The sequence below is a fragment of the Martes martes genome, assembly GCF_963455335.1.
Source record: "Martes martes genome assembly, chromosome: 14".
NCBI classification, from domain to species: domain Eukaryota; kingdom Metazoa; phylum Chordata; class Mammalia; order Carnivora; family Mustelidae; genus Martes; species Martes martes.
The window spans coordinates 57,527,188-57,548,502 of NC_137902.1; the positions used below are offsets into that span (position 1 = coordinate 57,527,188).

At 34.9% G+C, this 21,315-nt stretch overlaps 1 protein-coding gene across 2 annotated transcripts in view; it reads left to right on the plus strand.

Moving 5' to 3' along the window:
• The window catches only part of HERC4 (HECT and RLD domain containing E3 ubiquitin protein ligase 4), a 130,251-nt gene that overhangs the window by 38,992 nt on the left and 69,944 nt on the right, over positions 1 to 21,315 (plus strand). For both annotated transcript variants that reach the window (XM_080823325.1, XM_080823324.1), the window contains exons 6-8: positions 741 to 832; positions 9,565 to 9,695; positions 14,679 to 14,839. In XM_080823325.1, the coding sequence (XP_080679451.1) occupies positions 741 to 832; positions 9,565 to 9,695; positions 14,679 to 14,839 (384 nt within the window). The remainder of the gene's footprint in view (positions 1 to 740; positions 833 to 9,564; positions 9,696 to 14,678; positions 14,840 to 21,315) is intronic.

A 21,315-nucleotide genomic window follows, 5' to 3' on the forward strand; every position in this document is an offset into this window, starting at 1 on the left:
AAGTGTTAATGTATTTGAGTTTTTCAAGGAAATATTAAAATAATCTGAGTCATTAAATCTTTATTTTGAAGCTTCACTTTTAACATTGATTTTAGAGTTGAAAATAAACAATTTGAATTTTAAGAATTATAATTACTTGAAACAAGTCAGGATCTTGAACTGATTTTTCATAACTACATTAATTCAGATGCCAGTATCTGAAATACAGGAACTAATTTCATAAAATTCAACATAATTGTCATGACTTTAGACAAAAGTGAGTTGTTGGTCTAGTAACAACTGGTAATGATAAATAAATAATACTCAGAATTTTAAAATATTTTCTTCTGCATAAGAAAAATGTCAGAGTAGGACATACTTCTTTTAAACTGCTACAAAATAGCAGAAAGTATAATTTTCAAGTATTTAAATAGAATCCTGTGAGCTTAATTATCATGAGGTGAATATAAAGAATGATACTAGAAGCAAATAGCTTTGTAATTTCTTGATTTCTAGTTCTGTAAAGATTGGCGTTAAGGGAGTTTAACACTTACATTACTTTTTAAAACCCTCCTTTCTTATAGCAGCATGAATAGAAAGACCTGGGAACCCAATTAAGTAGGCTTGTACTACTAAATCATTGAATCACAGTTAAAATTATTTATCACTGTCTACTGAGCTTGGGAAGCTGTAGAGGAAACACATTTTAGAAGAGTTTTAACTTAAAAAATACCGTTAACATCTCTTGTTGGAATTTTCAGATAGGTATGTTCCTAATTTACTAAAGTCACTAAGAACTCAGAAAATAGTTTATATTTGTTGTGGAGAAGATCATACTGCTGCACTAACCAAGGTATTGTATTCCTATAAAACTTCTTTATTATTACTCATGGTAGTAATTTATAATTAGTGAATGTTTTCATGATATTTACATTAAAATTCGAGTGTTATTGATGTCTAAAAAGTAATTTATCTTGAAGACAAGAACTAGATTATTACTTGTCAAAAACAATTTACCTTTATTTTCAACTGTTTATTGTTATGAAATGTGAGTTATGATCTACTATTAAATGTGATAGTATGTATTAATGAATTTCTCAGCTTTATGTGAAATACTGTTTAATATTTTGAATGAAAAAATTCCTTTTTAGTTTGTCAGACTTGCCATCCTCTGTGTATCAATCCCATTTATATTGCATAACTGCCTAATTTTAACTCCCATTTGGCTTATAAATACTGTACAACAAGTAATGGAAAAGAATGAATCTGCCTGTTAACCATAGACTAAGTATTACGCAAGTAGTTATAATGAACTTTCATCACAGTCTTGTTAATGGTTTTAACTCTGTCCTGTAACTTTCTTGGGTATGTGCCATTTCATTATCAGGACTGTGTAGTCCTCTAGTGATTAGTGGTAGAATGAAAATAAACACATTAAACTAACCTTTGCCAGGAATATTATTTATAGTCATGTTAACTAAAGGAACTGGCACATTTTTTATTAGCTGAATTAGAAGTGAAATTTTTTGCTGCTTTATCTTTCTTCTGCATAGTAGATAATATTAGCAAGAAAAAGTTAACTTCTAGTCAGACTTCTTTCTGCATACACAAAATTGTACACACTCCCACATTGGGAATTTTTTTATAAGAATTATTCTTAGTCATTATCAAGTATAATGTACTCAGAGTACTTTTACAAATATGAATAATTATAAAAGTTGGTTTTTAAAAATTTATATTACTTGCCTTTTAGTAAGGAAGTTTTATTTGCTAATCTTGTATTGATTTTTATCATTCAAATTACAAATTAGTCACTATAGTTTTAATAACTCATGTTGGCAAGTTATAAATCGTCATTCTCTTCTGTCATGGGTGGTTAGAAGAAACAAGGCTATATTGAAATAATAGTAAAAAATATTTTATATATTATTCCTTAGGGTTATAATATATAATATATTATTCCTTTTATATATTATTCCTTAGCTTTGTGGTAGAAAGACTCACAGTGCTAATGCTTATCAAATTCAGCCCTTCAAATAACCACTTAATCTTATTTTCCCAGGATATGTAACTACTTATATCTGTTGTTTTTTTTTTCAATTTTAATATTCTGTATTCCTCTTAAGATAGTAGCTGTTGGTACTTGTTCACTGGAATTTTTGGTATATATTATTTCTAAAAAAATAAGATAGTTTTAAATATCCTAATAGAAAAATATTTTATTTTCCCTTGATTTAAGTTAGAATACAGCTCCATATCCATATATCTTTTGTTTTTCTGGAAGAACTTTTTGCAAATAAATTAGGATTGCTTTATGAAGCAGTTTCCTTGTGCAAAACCTACCTTAGCAATTTAAAAACAGACTTTAAAAAAACAATAAATGTAAAGACATGCATGTTAATGGGTGTGAACACACTATCATAAAGATGTCAGGTTTTTTTCAAGTTCATTTACAAATTCATTATGCATATCACATATACATACATATTTTAACTTAGCAACCCTCCTTTTAAGAATCTGTCCCAAAGATAGGAAATTATATGTGCACAAAGCAGTTTAATTGCAGCATTGTTTTAATAGCAAAAGAATGAAAGAATGCAGATGTCTTTTCCATAGCACTCTAGTTAAATAAACTGTAATAACCACCCAGGACTTGTAAATCAGTATTTACAAGTCTTGTAAAATAGAATGAAGAAGATCTCTATATTATGCTGTGGAATATCTTTAGGATATATTGTTAAGTAAAAAGGTACAGAATAATTGACTTCTGTATAAGCAGGGATAAAAGATGAACATGTTACATGGTATTTGTATTTTTAAAAATTTAATAGCTAGATCAAATGTACTTTGGTTTACAGTTTCGTTTTTAGAACCTAGAACCTGTTACACATAATTAAAAAGCAAACATACATTTTTTTTTTAAGATTTTATTTATTTGACAGATAGAGATCACAAGTAGGCAGAGAGGCAGACAGAGAGAGAGGAGGAAGCAGGCTCCCTGCTGAGCAGAGAGTCCTATGTGGGGCTCAATCCCAGGACCCAGGAAACATAACCCAAGCTGAAGGCAGAGGCTTTAACCCACTGACCCACCCAGGCGCCCCTAACATACATGTTTTTAAGCACTTGTTAAAAAGTTGAAAATAAATACTAGTGGCACAACTACAAAAGGAGAATTCTTTTAATTAAGTCCTTTTAAAATATAGTATTTTGTTGTATATCACTAGTAGGAAGTAGCCTAAAGGTAAATTGAATTCACCCAAAAATTTTAAACTGCCTTCTGTAGTCTTAATTGTTAGTAATAAAATTGATAGTCTTATTCTCAATATATTACATACAGGATAGGATAAAGCAAATAAGTACTTTACTATTATTAGAAACTATGACCTTCAGCTTAAAACAGATATGAAACAATAGGAATTAAGTTAAAATCCTGTGACCTTTGCTCTTAATCACCTCTAAGAGTATCATTACAAACTCCTACTGTTTTCCTTCTAAAAATTTTTTTTGCCGTGATCACTGAATGGTCCTAGAAGTAATTAGCCATGTACAATCTGGAAACAGTGGGCATCCCATGATTGTTGTAGACTCTATATGAAAAATAACCACAGCTTCTTAGAGAAGAGTCTGATTTCATATCTCGAGGTGGGGGTGGGGGAACGTCTAAGAATAGCCTTGGCTATTATGTGTTACAAAAAAGGACTAAGGTCATGTCAGAGGGAGTTTTCACAAAAAGAAATAATAATGGCAATAAATGGAAATACAACAAACATATAAAAATCCATGATTTCATTATGATACTTTTCTTCCTCAAGTCAATACAAAGCAAACTTCATTGCTTATCTTTGAAGTTGCTAGGACAACAACTCATTTTTTAAAAAATTAGTAAATGAGAAAGATGCATTTCCCCTGCCTCCTATTTGCAGATTGTATTTCAGAGTAATTTTAGTAGTTGATGAGTTAAGTTCTTTGTAGAATTCCAACTAATAAATCTAGAAGAAATAATAAGATTAGAAAAATCTCTACTTTATACTCCCTAATAGTGGATAAAGACAAAGATTGAAACATTAAGCTTAACGTGGATAGATTAAGCTATGAAACTTGTTAACCTACTTATTTTTAACATTACCAAGCAGACATGTACTTTGGTGTGATTTAATAAAGTAATCAGGAAAATTTTAAACATGGCCTCAGTATCCGATATTAAGAAATTAAAATTAAAGGGGCCAGTTCATGAAGAGAATATAACAACTACACTTATATATGCACCCAACATGAGAGCATCTAAAATTAAACAAATAATAACAGAGCTGGAGACAGAAACAGACAGCAGTAATTGTAGGAGACTCCAGTACCCCCACTTTAAACAACACATAGGTCATCCATGTGGAAAGTCTATAAGGAAATAAAGGACTTGAACTACACTTTATATCAAATGGACTTAACAGATATACAGAGCACTCCATCCAACAGCAGCACATACACATTCTCCTCAAGGACACAACAGAATATTCTGCAGGAGAGATTATATGTTAGGTCATAAAACAAGTCTTAACAAATTTAAGAAGATTGAAATCATATCAGGTATCTTTTTTCCAATGACAGTGGTATGAATCAATAATAGGAGAGCCAGAAAATTTGCAGATATGTGGATATTTAAAAGCACACTCCTGAACAATCAGTGGGTCAAAAAATAAGTAAAAGAGAAATTAAATATATTGAGACAAGTGAAAATGGAAACACAACATACCAAAACTTACGGGATGCCACAAAAACAACTCTAAGGGGGATAGATAGTGATAATACTGTCACTGCATATCCAGTAAAGTACCTATAGCAATAAATAGCTACATTAAGAAAGAAGAAAAAGAAAGCTCTCAAAGAGACAGACTTTATACTTCCAGGAACTAGGGAAAAAGAAAACCAAACTGAGCCCAGAGTTAGCAGAACGAAGAATATTAAAAAGGTCAGAGTAAAAATAGACAAAAAGTACATTAGAAAAGATAACAAAACCAAGAACTGTTTTCCTGAAAAGAGGAAAAAAAAAATCGACAGATCTTTAGGGAAACTAAGAAAAAAACACTCAAAGTCAAAAATGGAGAAGGGACATTACAACTGATACTGTACAAATAAAAGATTTTAAGAACCTACTGTGAACAATTATATGCCAACAAATTGGATAACAGATGAAATGGATAAATTCCTGGAAACATCCAAGCTACCAAGAGTGAATTATGAAGAAATAGCAAATCTAAACAGAGCTTTAACTAGTAAGGAAATTGGATCTGGGGAGAGAAACCCCAGGACCAGATGGCTTCACTGGTGAATTCTGCCATTTAATAATAATGCCAGTCGATCTCAAACTTTTCAAAAAAAAAAATAGGAAACACTTTTAAATGTATTTTATGAGGCCACAATTATGCTCATATCAAAGCCAAACAAAGACAGTACAAACAAAATAAAATTACAGGCCAATATCCCTGATGGGCATAGATGCAAAACTCCTTAAAAAATACCAGCAAACCAAATTTAATCACATACCATGATCAAGTGAGATTTATCCCTGGGATGTAAGAATGGTTCAACATCTGCAAATCAGTCGACACACATTAGTTGTCATAAAAATCATATGATCATCCTAGTAGATGGAGGAAAAGCATTTGGTGAAATTCAGCATCCTTTCATGATAAAAATTCTCAGTAAAGTAGAGGAGGAATATGTAACATTGGCCATAAATGATAGGCCCACAGCTAATATATTCAATGGTGAAAAGCTGAAAGTTCTTCCTGTAAGATCAAGAATAAGATGAAGATGCCCACCCTCATCACCTCTGTTCAGTGTAGTACTGAATGTCTTAGCCAGAGTTATTTTAGTAGAGAAAAAGAAGTAAAAGGCATCCAAATTAGAAAGGAAAAACTAAAATTGTCTGTTTGCAGATGACATAATATTATATATACAAAACCGTATATATAGGACTCTCCCAAAACTGTTTGAACCAAAAAATGAGTTCAGTAAAGTTGCAGGATACAAAGTCAACATACAAAAATCAGTTGTATCTATACACTAAGCAAACTCTGGAAGAGAAATTAAGAAAGTAGTCCCATCTACAGTATCATCAAAAACAATAAACTACTGAGGAATAAATTTAACCAAGGAGTGAAAGACCTCTACACTGAAAACTATGTAAGGCATCAGTGAGAGAAATTGGAGAAGATACAAATCTAAAGATAGTACATGTTCTTGGATTAGAAGAATTAATTTTGTTAATATGTCCGTATTACTGAAAGTGATCCACAGATTCAGTGTAACCCCTATCAAAATTCCAGTGGCATTTTTCACAGAAATAGAAAATCCTGAAATTCATATGGAACCACAAAAGACCAGGAATAGCCAAGCAATCTTGAGAAAGAACAGCAAAGCTGGAGCATCAAGCTCCTGATTTCAAACTATATTACAAAGCTGTAGTAACCAAAACAGTATAGTACTGGCATAAACAGACACATAGACCAGTCAAACCATGGATAGCCCAGAAATAAACCCACATCTATACAGTTAACTAATCAGTGGTAAGGCACCAACAACACACAGTGGGAAAGTTTGTTCTCTTCAATAACTGGTGTTGGGAAAACTGGATATCCATATGCAAAAGAAAGAAATTGAACCCCTGTTTTTGCCATTAACAAAATATAACTCAAAGTGAACTAAAGACCTACTGTAAGACTTGAAACTAAAACTCCTAGATGAAAACATGGGGTGAAAAACATTGGTCTTGGTCATCATTTTTGGGTATGACTCTAAAAGCACAAGTAACCAGAGCAAAAATAAATGGAACTACAAATGAAGGTTTTGCACCGCAGAGGGCACAGTCAATGAAATGAAAAGGCAGCCCTATGGAATGAGAAAATACTAGCAGACCGTTTATCTGATAAGGGGTTAATATCCAAAATATAAAAGGAACTCCTATAACTCAATGGCTAAACAAATGAAGAATTTAGTTTAAAAATGGGCAAAGGACCTTGAGTAGGTACTTTTCCAAAGAATATAACAAATGGCCAACAGGTTCGTGAAAAGATGCTTAATATTAACCTCACAGTCATCAGGGAAACACAAATCAAAACCACAGTGAGGTAACACCCCGCATCTGTTAGGATGATTATTACAAAAAAAACCAAAGGGTAGATGCTGGTGAGGATGTGAAGAAAAGGGGAACCCTTGTTCCCACTGCTGGTGGGAATGTAAACTGGTGCAAATAGAAAACAATATGGAGGGAGGTTCCTCGAAAAATTACAAATGGAGCTATATGGCCCAGCAAATTCCACTTCTGAGTATATACCTGAAGGAAATAAAAACAGGTTGTTGAAGAGTTAACTGCACTCCCATGTTCACTGTAGCGGTTTTTTTTTTTTTTTTTGAAGATTTTATTCATTTATTTGACAGGGACAGTGAGAGAGGAACACAAGTAGGGGGAGTGGGAGAGGGAGAAGCAGGCTTCCCACCAAGTAGGGAGCCCGATGTGGGGCTGGATCCCAGGGGACGCTGGGATCATGACCTGAGCTGAAGGCAGATGCCCAACGACTGAGCCACCCAGGTGACCCTGTAGCATTTTTCACAATAGCCAAGAAAAAACCTAAGTGTCCATTACCAGATGAATGGATAAAGAAAATCTGTGATGTATATGCACACACACACACACACACACACAGAAGAATAATATTAAACCACAAAAAAGAGAGAAATACTTGTATTTGCAACAACATGGATGAACCTGGAGGACATTATTCTAAGTGAAATAAGCCAGAGAAAGAGAAATACCATTATCATGTCATTTATGTGGGGAATCTTAAAAAAAGAAAAGTCAAATTTGTAGAAATGGAGAATAGAATGTTGTTTTCCCAGGGTCTTGGGTTGGGGTAGTGGAAATGGGGGGAAGTTGGTCAGGGGTACAAACGTTCTGTTATAAGATGTACAGCATAGTGACTAGTTAACAATACTGTATTCTATGCCTGGAATTTGCCAGGAGAGTAGATCTGAAGCATTCTTTAAAAAAAATTAAAAAAAAAAATGTGAGATGATGAGTGTGTTTAACAACTTCTTTGTGGTAGTTATTTAACAATGTATTCGTATGTGAAATCACATTGTATACTTCAAATATATACAGTTTTATTCATGAATTCATCATACCAAAATAAAACTGGGAAAAAAAGATACCAGTTACAAAAACCATAAATAAAAAAATAAACGCTTTGCCGTTTCTGTCAAAAAAAGGAAATTAATATTAATTTTGTAAATATAATACTGTGTTATGTATTTATATATGTGCGAGGTATATGTCATTAAAGATATATACACATTCATAAGTGAAAGGATTTGATGTCCACGGTTTGCTTTAAAGTACTCTAGCACTTCTTCTTCTTCTTTTTTTTTTTTTTTTGGCTTAAAAGTACCCTGAAGAAGAAAAATGGGAGGGGCATTGATGAAACAAGGTTATTTAACTTTTGCTGCTTGTTAAAGCCAAGTGATGGTTATATGATGGTGTGTGTATATATATATTTATTTATATATACATGTCTGAACTTGTGTGTAGTTTGAAATTTTCCATGATAAAAAGTTTTAAAAAGAAAAATCAATTTCCTTACATAGTCATATATACACTTACACTACTAAATGCTAAAAGCAGAATATAAAATTGTGTATACAGCTACAATTCTGAAGAAAAGTAGTTAAATTGAAAAACCAGTTGTGCTTGTGTTAAGCTGTTATGACAAATTACTTTTTTATATACTTAACCTAATCCAGTTGTATATTTTACCATAAATTTTTTAAAGACTATATGTAGTCGACCCTTGAATAACACAGGTTTGAACTGAATGGGTCCACTTATACACAGATCTTTTTGAACAAATATATTGGTAAAGTTTTTGGAGATTACAACAATTTGAAAAAACTCATAGGTAAACTGTGTAGCCTAGAAATACCAAAAAAGTTAAGTTAGGTATTGTTCATGTTATCAGTAAGGTTTTCAGTCAGAAGTGTAGGCTATTAGTAAAGCTTTGTGGAGGCAAAAGTTGTATGTGGATTTTTGACTGCACAAGGGGTTGACGCCCCAACCCCTGCATTGCAGCAACTGTGTGTTAAAAAGAGCTATATTTGTGCACTCTGGTTTAATTGCACTCTTTCTGCAGAGGCTTTGTATAAAAGCATAACTAGTTTGAAAACTGAAGACGATAACCAGTTTTAGGTTTTGTGATATATTATAGGTTATGTACTTGGGATTCAACAAGATCGTGAATGTAATGACCATGAAAGGCAAAGCAAAAAATGATTAGTATCTCTTTAATGATGGCTTCAACTAAATATAATAATAAGAACATAGGTGCTTTTAAAATATGTGAAAATAGCCTGCACTTCTCTTAGGTTTAAGGGATTCTACCCTGAAAAGTCAGCTGTTGTCTGTTAAATTGCAAAGGCAATAGAAGAGAAAAATTGACTGCATGTATTAAAGATTAACCTGTTTTCTTAAAGATTATTCTTTTATCAGGTCTTCTAGTGATAAAGAGTTTTGTCTTTTTTTTCTTTTCTTTTTTTTAGGAAGGTGGAGTGTTTACTTTTGGAGCTGGAGGGTATGGTCAATTGGGTCATAACTCTACCAGTCATGAAATAAACCCAAGGAAAGTTTTTGAACTTATGGGAAGCATTGTCACTCAGATTGCTTGTGGAAGGTAAGCTGTTATATAAGAGAGTATCTTAGCCTCCGTAACACAATTATTTAGGATTTTTTTTTAACAGTCCAGAGGTCTTTTATTTTTTTTACACCTACCTAGTCATAAATTTATAGGGAGCAGGTTCTAGTACCTGAAGCTTCTTTCCATTGGTTCTCACAAAGTGTACTTCTCTGGGTGGAACAGGCTGGTACTTCAGTTGAATTCAGGTACTTTTTTCTTTGGCTTCCTTTTTGTCTGATCGTTTTCCTTTACATGTTTCAGGAAGCTCTGTCTTGGCTCTCAGAGCGTTTAATGTTTTCAGCATGCACAGAAATTTTCTAGACAAAAAGAATCTTGCCCTAGTTAATTTACAGCAATGGCAGCAGCATGCTTGGTAACGTTGTAGACTTCATTTTGCCATGGTAACATTTGCGGGGCATTCCTATTTGAATAGTGCCTGTCCCCTTGATGTCTACAGTATATAGTTCTTGAGGATTTGCATGTATAGGGCCAAAGGAATAATTCCTTGTTTTCTAGAAAGCCTGAAGAACTTAATGGGGTGTCTTTCCTTTTTCCCTTTCTGTCGGTCATTTTGCAGATTACTGGAAGATACCAGTTCCTAGCTGGAAGTAGGGATTTTTTTTTTTTTTATTGTTAAGCAATTTAGGAATCTAAGATATAAACTTTCTTCCCTAAATGCCTAATTTGCTGCTGAGGAATAATAGTTAAGGGGAGAAATACCTTTTCTACTGATTATTTCACCTTTCTCTATTTGAAACAAATTTAACTGGGTGGGACAAGATATGAATAATGAATATGTAATACATTGTAAATAGCATCACACTTGAAGAGAAAGTACAAATCATCTTTTTTTTCTTTTTTCTTTTCCATTTCTTTCTTTTCTTTTTTTTTTTTTAAGATTTTATTTATTGGACAAGAGTGAGAGAGACAGCCAGAGAGGGAGCACAAGCAGGGGGAGTGGGAGATGGAGAAGCAGGCTTCTTGCAGAGCAGGGACCCCAACGGGGCTCGATCCCAGGACACTGGGATCATGACCTGAGCTGAAGGCAGACACTTAATCACTGAGCCACCCAAGTGTTCCATCCACCTATTTTTAGTTTAAAGAATGAGAAAATTGATCAGTTAATTATTTAACACATAAAATTAGTTATTGGTAAAAATTGAATTGGAATACTGGTTCCCAGTTCTTGGGAGTAAATAGAAGAGTCACAACGTTGAACTTGAGCTTCACCTTTGGTGGACTAAATTAGGTAGACTTCTAAAAAACAAAATGTACTTTATTTGACTAAGTTTTGACCACTTAATTTTTTTCTATGTAGTTGATATCCCTATACAATATGGTCCCAAAAAAAATCATATATATATATATATATGGTTCAGTTTTGCCAGCTCTTAACTTCAGATACTTCAGATACTTGAAATCACACTGTAGGTAGTCTTTGGTGACTTCTTTATAACATGTTAACTTGTTTGATTCATTATCTGTATGTTGGAAGCTGGTTTGCCTTCATTAGATCTCATTGCTGTGTTTTATTCAGTTATGTGCGTATATAATTATTTACTCATCCTATTACTGCCAGGTTTTTGGGTACTGATCTTCTGGGTATATAGTGTTACTTAATCATGATTTGAATTTATATTTCCATGATTTGAGACAGATTGAATTGAATCTGTAGATCACTTTGGGAAGTATTGACATCTTAACAATATTAAGTCTTCCAAGCCATGAATAGGAGCTGTCTTTTCATTTATGTCTTTAATTTGTTCCAGTAATTTTTTTGTAGTTTTCATCATATGTCTTTTAAATTTCTTTTTGGATTATTCATTATTAGTATATAGATAACCAACTCCCTTAGCTTTTGTTTATATATAAATCTTAATTATAACTCTTAATTATAATAAAATCTTAATTCCTCCCTCACTTTGAAAGGACAGTTTGCCAGACATTAGATTCTTGGTTGGTAGTTTATTTCTTTAAGCACTTTGATTGTGTTAGCTTAGTCCGTTCTGACCTCCAGTTTCTGGTGAGAAATCTCATAATCTTATTAAGGATCCTTTAGGTGTGACAAGTCACTTCTGTCTTGATGCTGTCAGATTTCTTTCTTTATCTTTGGACAGAGTGTAATATATCTAAGTGCAGGTCTCTTTAGTTCATCCTGTTGAAATTCATTGAGTTTCTTGGATGCTTATGTCTTTCTTCAAATTTGGGAAGTTTTGGGCCATTATATCTTTGATCTTTCCCTTTATTTTTTTTTTACATTTTGGAATTCCCACAGTACCTATATTGGTCCATTTGATATCCCGTAGGTCCCTTAGGTTCTCTTCAACTTTTCTTCAGTCTTTTTTCTTTCTGTTTCGGAGACTTCTTTCTAATTCCCTAATTTCTTTTTCTGCCTGCTCAAATCTGCTTTTAGAATGTCTCTAGTGAGTTTTTCATTTTAATTATTGTACTTTTCATCTCCACAGTTTCTCTTTGTTTTTAGGCTTTCTGTTCCTTTTTATTGATATTTCCATTTTGTTCATATATGGTTTTCTTGACTTTCTTGTGTTCCTTTAGTTATTTGAACATTTTTAAGATAATTATTTTAGTTTTTATCTGTTAAGATTTTCCCTCTGGTCTTTCTTGGGGATAGTTTCTGTTGGTTTTTTGTTTTTGTTTTTCAAAGATTTTATTTATTTGAGAGAGAGAGTGGGAGCAGTGGCAGAGGGAGAGAGAGAATCTCAAGCAGACTCCCAGCCGAGCACAGAGCCCAACATGGCATTGATCTCACGACCCTGAGATCATAACCTGAGCTAAAACTGAGAGTTGGATGCTTAACCGACTGAGCCACCCAGGTGCCCCAGTTTGGGGTTTGTTTTTTTAAAAATAGACTTTATTTTTTATGGAAGTTTTAGGTTCACAACAAAATTAAGTAGAAGGTACAGAGATTTCCATTGTACTTGTACCTACATATGCATAGGCTCTTCCATTATCAACATTCTCCACGAAAGTAGTGTATTTGTTCCAATTAATGAATTTACATTGCCAAATCATTATCAGATAAACATAGTTTACATTAGGGTTCACTCTTGGTGTTGTACATTCTGTGGGTTCAGAGAAATGTATAATGACATGTATCTACCATCATAGTATTACATAGAGTAATTTCACTGCTATAAAATTCCTCTGTGATCCACCTATTCATCCTTTCCACCTACCTAACCTGTGGCCATCACTGATCTTTTTACTCTTAGTTTTGCCTTCTCCAGAATACTATGAAATTGGAATCATGTAGTATGTAGCCTTCTCTGATTGGCTTCTTTGGCTTAGTAATTTGCATTTATGGTCCCTCCATTTTTGATGGCTTGATCACTGATTTCTTTTTAGCACTGAATAGTATTTTATTGTCTGGATGTAAGCATTTCCCTTCTGAAGAACATGTTATTTGTTTCCTAGGTTTGGCAATTATGAATAAAGCAGCTAAAAATGTCTCTGTGCAGATTTTCGTGGGTCACAACTTTTTGACGACTTTGGATAAATAACGAGGAGCATGATTTGTAGATCTTATTGTAATAGTATGTTTAGATTTGTAAGAAACTATCAAACTGCCTTTTAGGTGGCTGTATCATTTTGTTTACCTGTGTTAGTTAATTTTGTTTTCCTTTAAATAAGCCACACATCCCAATTTCTTTGTAAGTCCTATGGTTTGTTTTTTTTTTAAACTGGACATTTGAATCTAATAATGTGTAGCTCTGGACATCAGATCCCTTTTCCAGGGTTGCTGATTTTTTTTTCCTGATTGTCATAGGTTATCTCTGTGGCAGGGACACATAAGCCTTGAGGTGTAAACATAAGGTCTTCTCGGGTCCTTTCTTTTCTTTTCTTCCTTCCTTTCTTTTTAAAGATTATTTATTTGATAAGGAGAAAGAGAGCATACACGAGCAGGGGGAGCAGGAAAGGGAGCCCAATGAGGGGCTTGATTCCAGGACCCTGGGATCATGACCTGAGCCAAAGGCAAGACACTTAAACAGCTGAGCCACACAGGCACCCATCTTTTCTGAGCCCGCACCTCTTCCTGGGTATGCACAGTCACTTTTTAAATTCCTTTGTATATAGAATTACTTTTGAATGTTCTCGATCTTAAATGTCTGACTCTCAGAAGGGGAAAAAAGACATTAAAAGGGGAGAAAGCATCAGCCCTTTAACCTCTAGAGGGGACTTGGGACAGTTCTTAGATTCTACTTAGATTTTCAGTAATATGGCAGACTAGATAACTTTGAATCAAAACCCCTTTTAAATAACAGGTTAGTTTGGAAGGAACTGAAGGGAATGCCACAGGGAAAAGCAAAGAAATCTGAAAACTATTTGTTTTCAAAACTATTTGTATTTGAACTGACTTTGAAGGTGCCCTGAAGGAATTTGCCAGTGTAGGTAATGTATTATCAAACCACCCTAAAACTTAGTGGCTTTAAACAGTTTCTTTAGAAAAAAGGAAACATTGTTTTATTTTATATATGTATGCATTGTTTTATTAGACACACACACACCCCTCAATCTTCTGATTGGTACTGGATTACTTGCCCACTTCTTACTATAAAACTTCTGATTGGTGTCCAGAGGTGGATCCTTATAGATGCTTTAGGCTAGAATTTTATAGGGAAGGAAAGGAGAGAACTTGGACAATATAGTTAGATGCTACCCCTTGTGCTGAATTATCTCTTATTAGGAATTCCACTATAGGTCTGAGGCTTTTTAAATTTGGACAGTTGTAGAAATTTTCGGGGTCATGCTTATGCAGCCTACCTTTGTAGTAGAAAATTTACTCAGTGTAGAGTAAGACTTTTAATAACAAGTTTATACAGAAAATTTTAGAACTGTAAAGGTTTTGTTAATGTATTTTTGAAGAGAAAAATTACATCAGTTAATTATTGTGTGCTTTTCTAAATGTAAATTGTTTGGAAGGTAACATTAAGTCTGAGATTTTCTATCATTTTACTCTAGGCAGCACACTTCTGCTTTTGTTCCTTCATCAGGACGAATTTATTCTTTTGGACTTGGTGGTAATGGGCAGCTAGGAACTGGTTCAACAAGCAACAGGAAAAGTCCTTTCACTGTGAAAGGAAATTGGTTCCCTTATAATGGGCAGTGTCCACCAGATACTGGTAAGTTTTGTTATATTAAAGCTTTGCCATACAAGTTAAAGTTAGTAAAATGTTGCTCTTAAATGATGAAGTTTTCTGTGTTTGACATGAAACAGTTCCAAACTACATTGTTTAATGAAAATACCAAGATACAGAATAGTGTATGCATTTGCTTCATTTGTCTATACTTGCTTTTTTATGCATAAGAAAACTCATGATAAAGTAGTAAAAGTGGTTTCAGAGGGTTGGGCACATGGGAACTGGACTGTGGCTAGATGCCATTGGGCAAGAGTATTTTTGTTTTGTGTAGCATACACATAACATAAAATTTATGAACTTAACCATTTAAGGTGTATAGTTCAGTAGTGTTCAGAACATTCACATTGTTGTACAACCAGTCTCCAGAGCTCTTTTCATCTTACAAAACTAGAACTTTGTATTCATTAAACAGCAACTCTGCATTCACTCCCCCCACTGGCAGGCAAATACCATTCTACATTTGGTGTCTGTGTCTTTGACTTGGCTCTAGGTACCTCATGTAAGTGGAATCATACAGTATTTGTCTTTTTGTGACTGACTTCATAAATTTAGCATAATGTCCTTAAGGTTTATCCCTTCTGTAGAATGTGTCAGGATTTCCTTTCTCTTTAAAAAAGGCTGCATAACATTTTATTGTACATATATACCATATTTTGTTCATCTCCTCACTTGTGGACGTTGGATTGTTTCCACCTTTTTGACTGTTGTGAATCGTGTAAACACGGGTGTACACATATCCCTTGAAGACCCTGCTTTCAATTTATTTGAGTACATACAGGACTTTAAAATACATGACAGTTTCTATTTTTTTTGAAATTTGAATCATGTAAATATATTCCCTACTTAAAGTATTTAATTTTTAAAATTTGTTTTCATATCCCTACTGCTTTAGCCCTATCTGTGATTTATTTATTTTTATTTTCTATTTTTTTCAGTAGATCTGGTTATTTTTTCATTGGTATTAATTTCCTAAAGAGTTTGAAACATTTGAATGCAGTTTTCTCATTTACTTTTTTAACATGCTGCAATATGCTTTTTAGGGGTAAGGGTGCCTGGGCGGTTCGGTCAGTTAAATGTCTGCCTTTGGCTCAGGTCAGGATCCTGGAGTCCCAGGATTGAGCCCTGCAACGGACTCCCTGCTTAGCAGAGAGCCTGCTTCTCCCTCTGCCCCTCACCCCGCTCGTGCTCTCTCTCTCGCTCTCTGTCAAATAAATATTAAAAAAAATAAAATAAAATATGCTTTTAAAAAATATGTATATTTCCAAATACGTATATTTCCTTTATCATCCTAAACTAATCCTCAGAATTTTCTTCCTGTTCATTTTACTATGTCTGATTTCCTTAGGGATTTTTCTTTGAATTGTGTGTTCTGTCAAGATTTTATTCAGTGATGAGCGTACAGTGAAGATTGATATTTGAAAAGGTCCATAACTTTTTATGAATGACCTTGAAGATTTTTTTTTTATTTTTTTGGTAACTAAAAGGCTATTTCACTTATGCTTTTATATAGCAAAGGTCAGCCTGGGATACTATTTTGTCTTGTTTTTGTTTCATTTTGTATTTAGTATATGCCTTCATTTTCTTCCACTCTTAGCTTTAGAACATGCATTTATTTTAGTAATACTGTTCTTGTGTCCTTAGTGGCATGTTGGTGATTTATTATATTAGTTTCTTCCATATAGTTTCTTCCACATAACAGAGATTTTATAGTTCAAAGGAGCATGAATATTGTAGGGAATCATGTATTTCTGTTTGTAAAGTTTGGTCACGTAGGGGTGCATTTTGTTACCCTTGAAACTGTACCTTGAGATTATTTGCATTCAAATGAGAAAGGAAATGGAATTTTTTAATTAACATATAGTGTGTTATTTGTTTCAGGAGTATAGGTCTGTGATTCAAAAGTCTTACACAGTATACAGCGTTCACAACATATACCCTCCCCAGTGTTCATCACCCAGCCGCCCCAGCCCTCCCACCATCCTCCACTCCAGGAACCCTCAGTTTGTTTCCTGACATTATTCCTCTCTTATGGTTTGTCTCCCTCTCTGGTTTCCTCTTGTTTCATTTAGGAAATGGAATTTTAAAATTAGTTGTTTTGCTGAAGTTTAGTTTTACAGTAGCCAAAAAGTGTGAACAACTCAAGTGTCCATCAACAGATGAGTAGATGGAAGAAAAATGTGGTATGTGCATGTAGTTGAAAATTAGCCATAAAAAGGAGTAAAATTTTGATATGTGATACAACATGGATGAACCTTGCAAATAATATGGTAAGGCAAAAGAGCTACTCAGAAAAGGACAGTATATCATATGACTGGTCTTATGTGAGGTACCTGGGACAGTCAAATGTATAGAGACAGAAAGTAGAATAGTGGTTACCAGGGCCTTGGGGGAGGGGACAACAGAGGAGTTGTTTAATGGGTACAGAATTTCTGATTGCATCGTTAGGTCTAAATGAGTCTCTTATAGGGCAGCATATAGATGGGTGTTGGTTTTTTTAATCCATTCTGATACCCTGTGTCTTCTGATTAGAGCATTTAGTTATTTACATTCAGAGTCATTATTGAAAAATACGAATGTTATGCCATTGTGTTACCTGTAATGTTGGTGTTTCTGATGATGTTCTGTGTTCCTTTCTTTTTTTGTTGCTTTTGGTGGTTTTTTCCCCTGAAGAGACCCCCTTAATATTTCTTGCATGGCTGGTTAAGTAGTCATGAATTCCTTTAGTTTTTGTTTGTCTGGGAAGCTCTTCATCTTTCTTTCTTTTCAGAATGATAGCCTTGCAGGGTAAAATATTCTTGGCTGCACTTTTTTTTCCCTTTCAGCACTTTAAATATATCCTGTCGGCTACCTGTGTGGCTCATTGGTTGAGCCTTTGCCTTTGGCTCAGGTCATGATCCCAGGGTCCAAGTATGGAGTCCCACATGGGTCTCCCTGCTCAGCAGGGAGTCTGCTTCTCCCTCTCACCCTCTCCCCTCTCACGTTCTCTCTCACTCACTCTCTCTCTCAAATAAATAAATAAAATTTTAAAAATAAATAAATAAATATATATATATCCTGTCATTCTCTTCTGGCCTACCAAGTTACTGTGACAGATCTGTGATCCTGATCTGTCTTCCCTTGCAGGTTAAGGACTTTTTTTTTCCCTAGCTGCTTTCAGAATTCTTTCCTTGTTTGTGTATTTTGTGAATTTGATTATGGTACCCCTGGCGATGGCTGGCTTTTATTGAATTTAATGGGAGTTCTCCATGCTTCTTGGATTTTGACGTCTGTGTCCTTCACCAGATTACTTAAGGGGAAGTGTTTAGCTATAATTTGCTGAAATAAACTTTCTGCCCCTTCTATCTTTTCATCATTCTGGGACTCCTATGATATGAATGTTACTGTGTTTTAATAAGTCAGAGTTCCCTAAGTCTACCTTTGTGATCCATCATCTTTGTTTCCCTTCTCAGCTTCATTATTTTCTGTAATTTTATCTTCAGCATCACTGATTCATTCCTTTGCTTTATATATCTTCATTGTTATGGCATCCATTTGGGTTGCTGTCAGCTATAGCATTTTTAATTTCAGCTTGACTAGGTTTTAGCTCTTTTATCTCTGTAGTAAGGGATTCTCTAGTGTCTTCTATCCTTTTTTCAAGTCCAGCTAGTATCCTTATAATTGTTTTAAATTCTAGTTCAGACATCTTACTTCTCTCTGTATTGCTTAAATCCCTGGCTATCACTTCTTCCTGTTCTTTCTTTTGGGATAAATAAATAAAATAAATAAAAATAGGGGCTCCTGGGTGGCTCAGTGGGTTGGGCCTCTGCCTTCGGCTCGGGTCATGATCTCGGGGTCCTGGATCAAGCCCCGCATCGGGCTCTCTGCTCGGTGGGGAGCCTGCTTCCCCCTCTCTCTCTGCCTGCCTCTCTGCCTACTTGTGATCTCTCTCTCTCTGTCAAATAGATAAATAAAATCTTTTAAAATAATAATAATAAATAAATAAATATAAATAAATAAAGCAAAATAAAATAAAAATTTTTTAAGTTAAAAAATAAAGGAAGGGGCACCTGGGTGGCTCAGTGGGTTAAAGCCTCTGCCTTCGGCTTGGGTCATGATCCCCCGGGGTCTTGGGATTGAGTCCCGCATCGGGCTCCGCTCGGCGGGGAGCCTGCTTCCTCCTCTCTCTCTGCCTGCTTCTCTGCCTACTTGTGATCTCTGTCTGTCAAATAAATAAATAAAATCTTAAAAAAAAAAAACAAAACACAACAACTGACAGTATTGAAACCCTTTCCTTTTTTCCAGTCAGTGGTTTTGGGGAACAGTTTTCTTATACAGTCCTATGTGTGTGTGTTCACTGATCCCTCCTCCGCCCCCAGCAAACTCCTTCTCTCTCCCCTTTTCTCTCACTACCCACTCCACCACTAGGGCTCCCTCCCCTGTGCAGTGCTGGTGACTTTTTTCTCCCATGAATCAACTCTCCACAGTTCTTACCTTCCATCGGTCATTTTTTCTGTTTATAGATGTGTAGCTTTGTACTCTAAGGCTTCTCATTGATTTCTTGGGTGTTTGGGATGATTTGATACTTATCTAGCTGTATTTGAGGAAGGAGACAAACTTACCATCGCCCTACCCCTCCACCATCTTAACCCCTCCCCAGAGTTTCTGACTGTGTCAGCGAAAACTTTCTGGAGATCAATAATTGGTAGATGGACATTTTGAATGTACTTAATGCCACTGAATTATACAATTTAAATGGTTAAAATGGGAAATTTTGTGTTTATTTCACCACAAATTACATATATGTGTATCATATATATAAGGGTTGATAATTATTTTGCACTATACTAAGGCTGTGTAGGATAAAAACTAGCTAAATGTGAATTTATATTTTTTTAAGATTTATTTCAGAGAGAGAGTGTGAGTGAGTGGGGTGGGAGGCAGAGGGAAAGAGTCTTCAAGCAGACTGCCCACTGAGCACAGAGCCTGACATGGGGCTCAATCTCAGGACTCATGAGATCATGACCTGAGCCGAAACCTAGAGTCAGACGTTCAGCTGACTGAACCACCCAGGCACCCCATTAAATAAGAATTTCCTTGGTCCCTTCGGAGGTGAAGCCCATGGCCCCCACCATAAATCACATTATTAGCATAAACTGTCTGTTGTGGCCTCAAGATCACAGGTGAGCAAAAACATTCTTATTCCAGACTTTGGAATTATGCCCTTTGAGCTTAGCACAGAGCAGACCTTTCTTTAGAAGGTATAATGTTTGGACAACTGTGTTAGTGTTCTAGGGCTGCTGTAACAAAATACCACAGACTTGGTAACTTGAACAACACAAATTTATTGACTCAGTTTGGAGTCTAGAAATCCAAGAAAAAGCAGGGTTTCTTCTTCCTCTTTTTAAAGATTTTATTTACTTATTTGAGATAGAGCATGCAGGAGCAGGGTTGGGAGGGGCGAAGGGCAGAGGGAGAGGGAGAAGCAGAGAGCCTGACATGAGATCATGATCTGAGCCAAAAACACTTAGGCACCTGAGACACCCAGGCACCCCAGGGTTACTTTGTTGTGAGGGCTATAAGGGAGCCTCTGTTCCATGTGTTTCTCCTAGCCTCTGGTGGTTTGCTAGCAGTCTTTGGCATTTCCTGGCAAGTAGATCACTGCCTTCATCTTCACATGGCATTCTCTTTCTGTGTGGATCTGTGTCCAGATGTATACCTTTTGACCCCCTACACCCATCTTGTCCACCCTACCACCTGCCTTACCTCTGGCAACCACTGATTTGTTCCCTATATCTATGAGCTTTTTTCACCCTTAAGATTCCACATAGAAGGAAGTGAGATCATACAGTATTTGCCTTTCTCTGAGTTATTTCACTTAAGCTAATACTCTCGAGGCTCATACATATTGTAACAAGTGGCAAGATATCGTTCTTTTTTATGACTAAATAATATTCCTCTCTCTGTATGTGTATGTATCATATTTTCTTTAACCATTCATCTATCAGTGGATACTTAGGTTGCTTCCATGCCCTGGGTATTGCAAATAATGCTGCAGGAAATGTGGGAGTGCATATAGTCTCAAGTTTGGGTTTTTTTTGTTTTGTTTTTTTTTGTTTGTTTTTTTCATTTTCTTTGGATAAATACACAGAAGTAGAATTGCTGGATCACATGGTAGTTCTATTTTTAACTTTTTAAGGAATCTTCATACCATTTTCTGTTGTTGGCTATACTTATTTACATCCTCACCAACAGTGCACAAAGGTTCCCTTTACTCCACATTTTCACCAGCGCTTGTTATTTCTTGTGTTTTTAATAGTAGCCAGTCTTACGGGTGATATCTCTGTGTGGTTTTGATTTGCTTTTCTCTAATGATGAGTGATGCTGAGCACTTTTTCATATACCTGTTGGTCATCTGTATATCTTCCTTGGAGAAAAGTTTATTCTGATCTTCTGTCCATTTTTAATCAGGTTATTTGCCT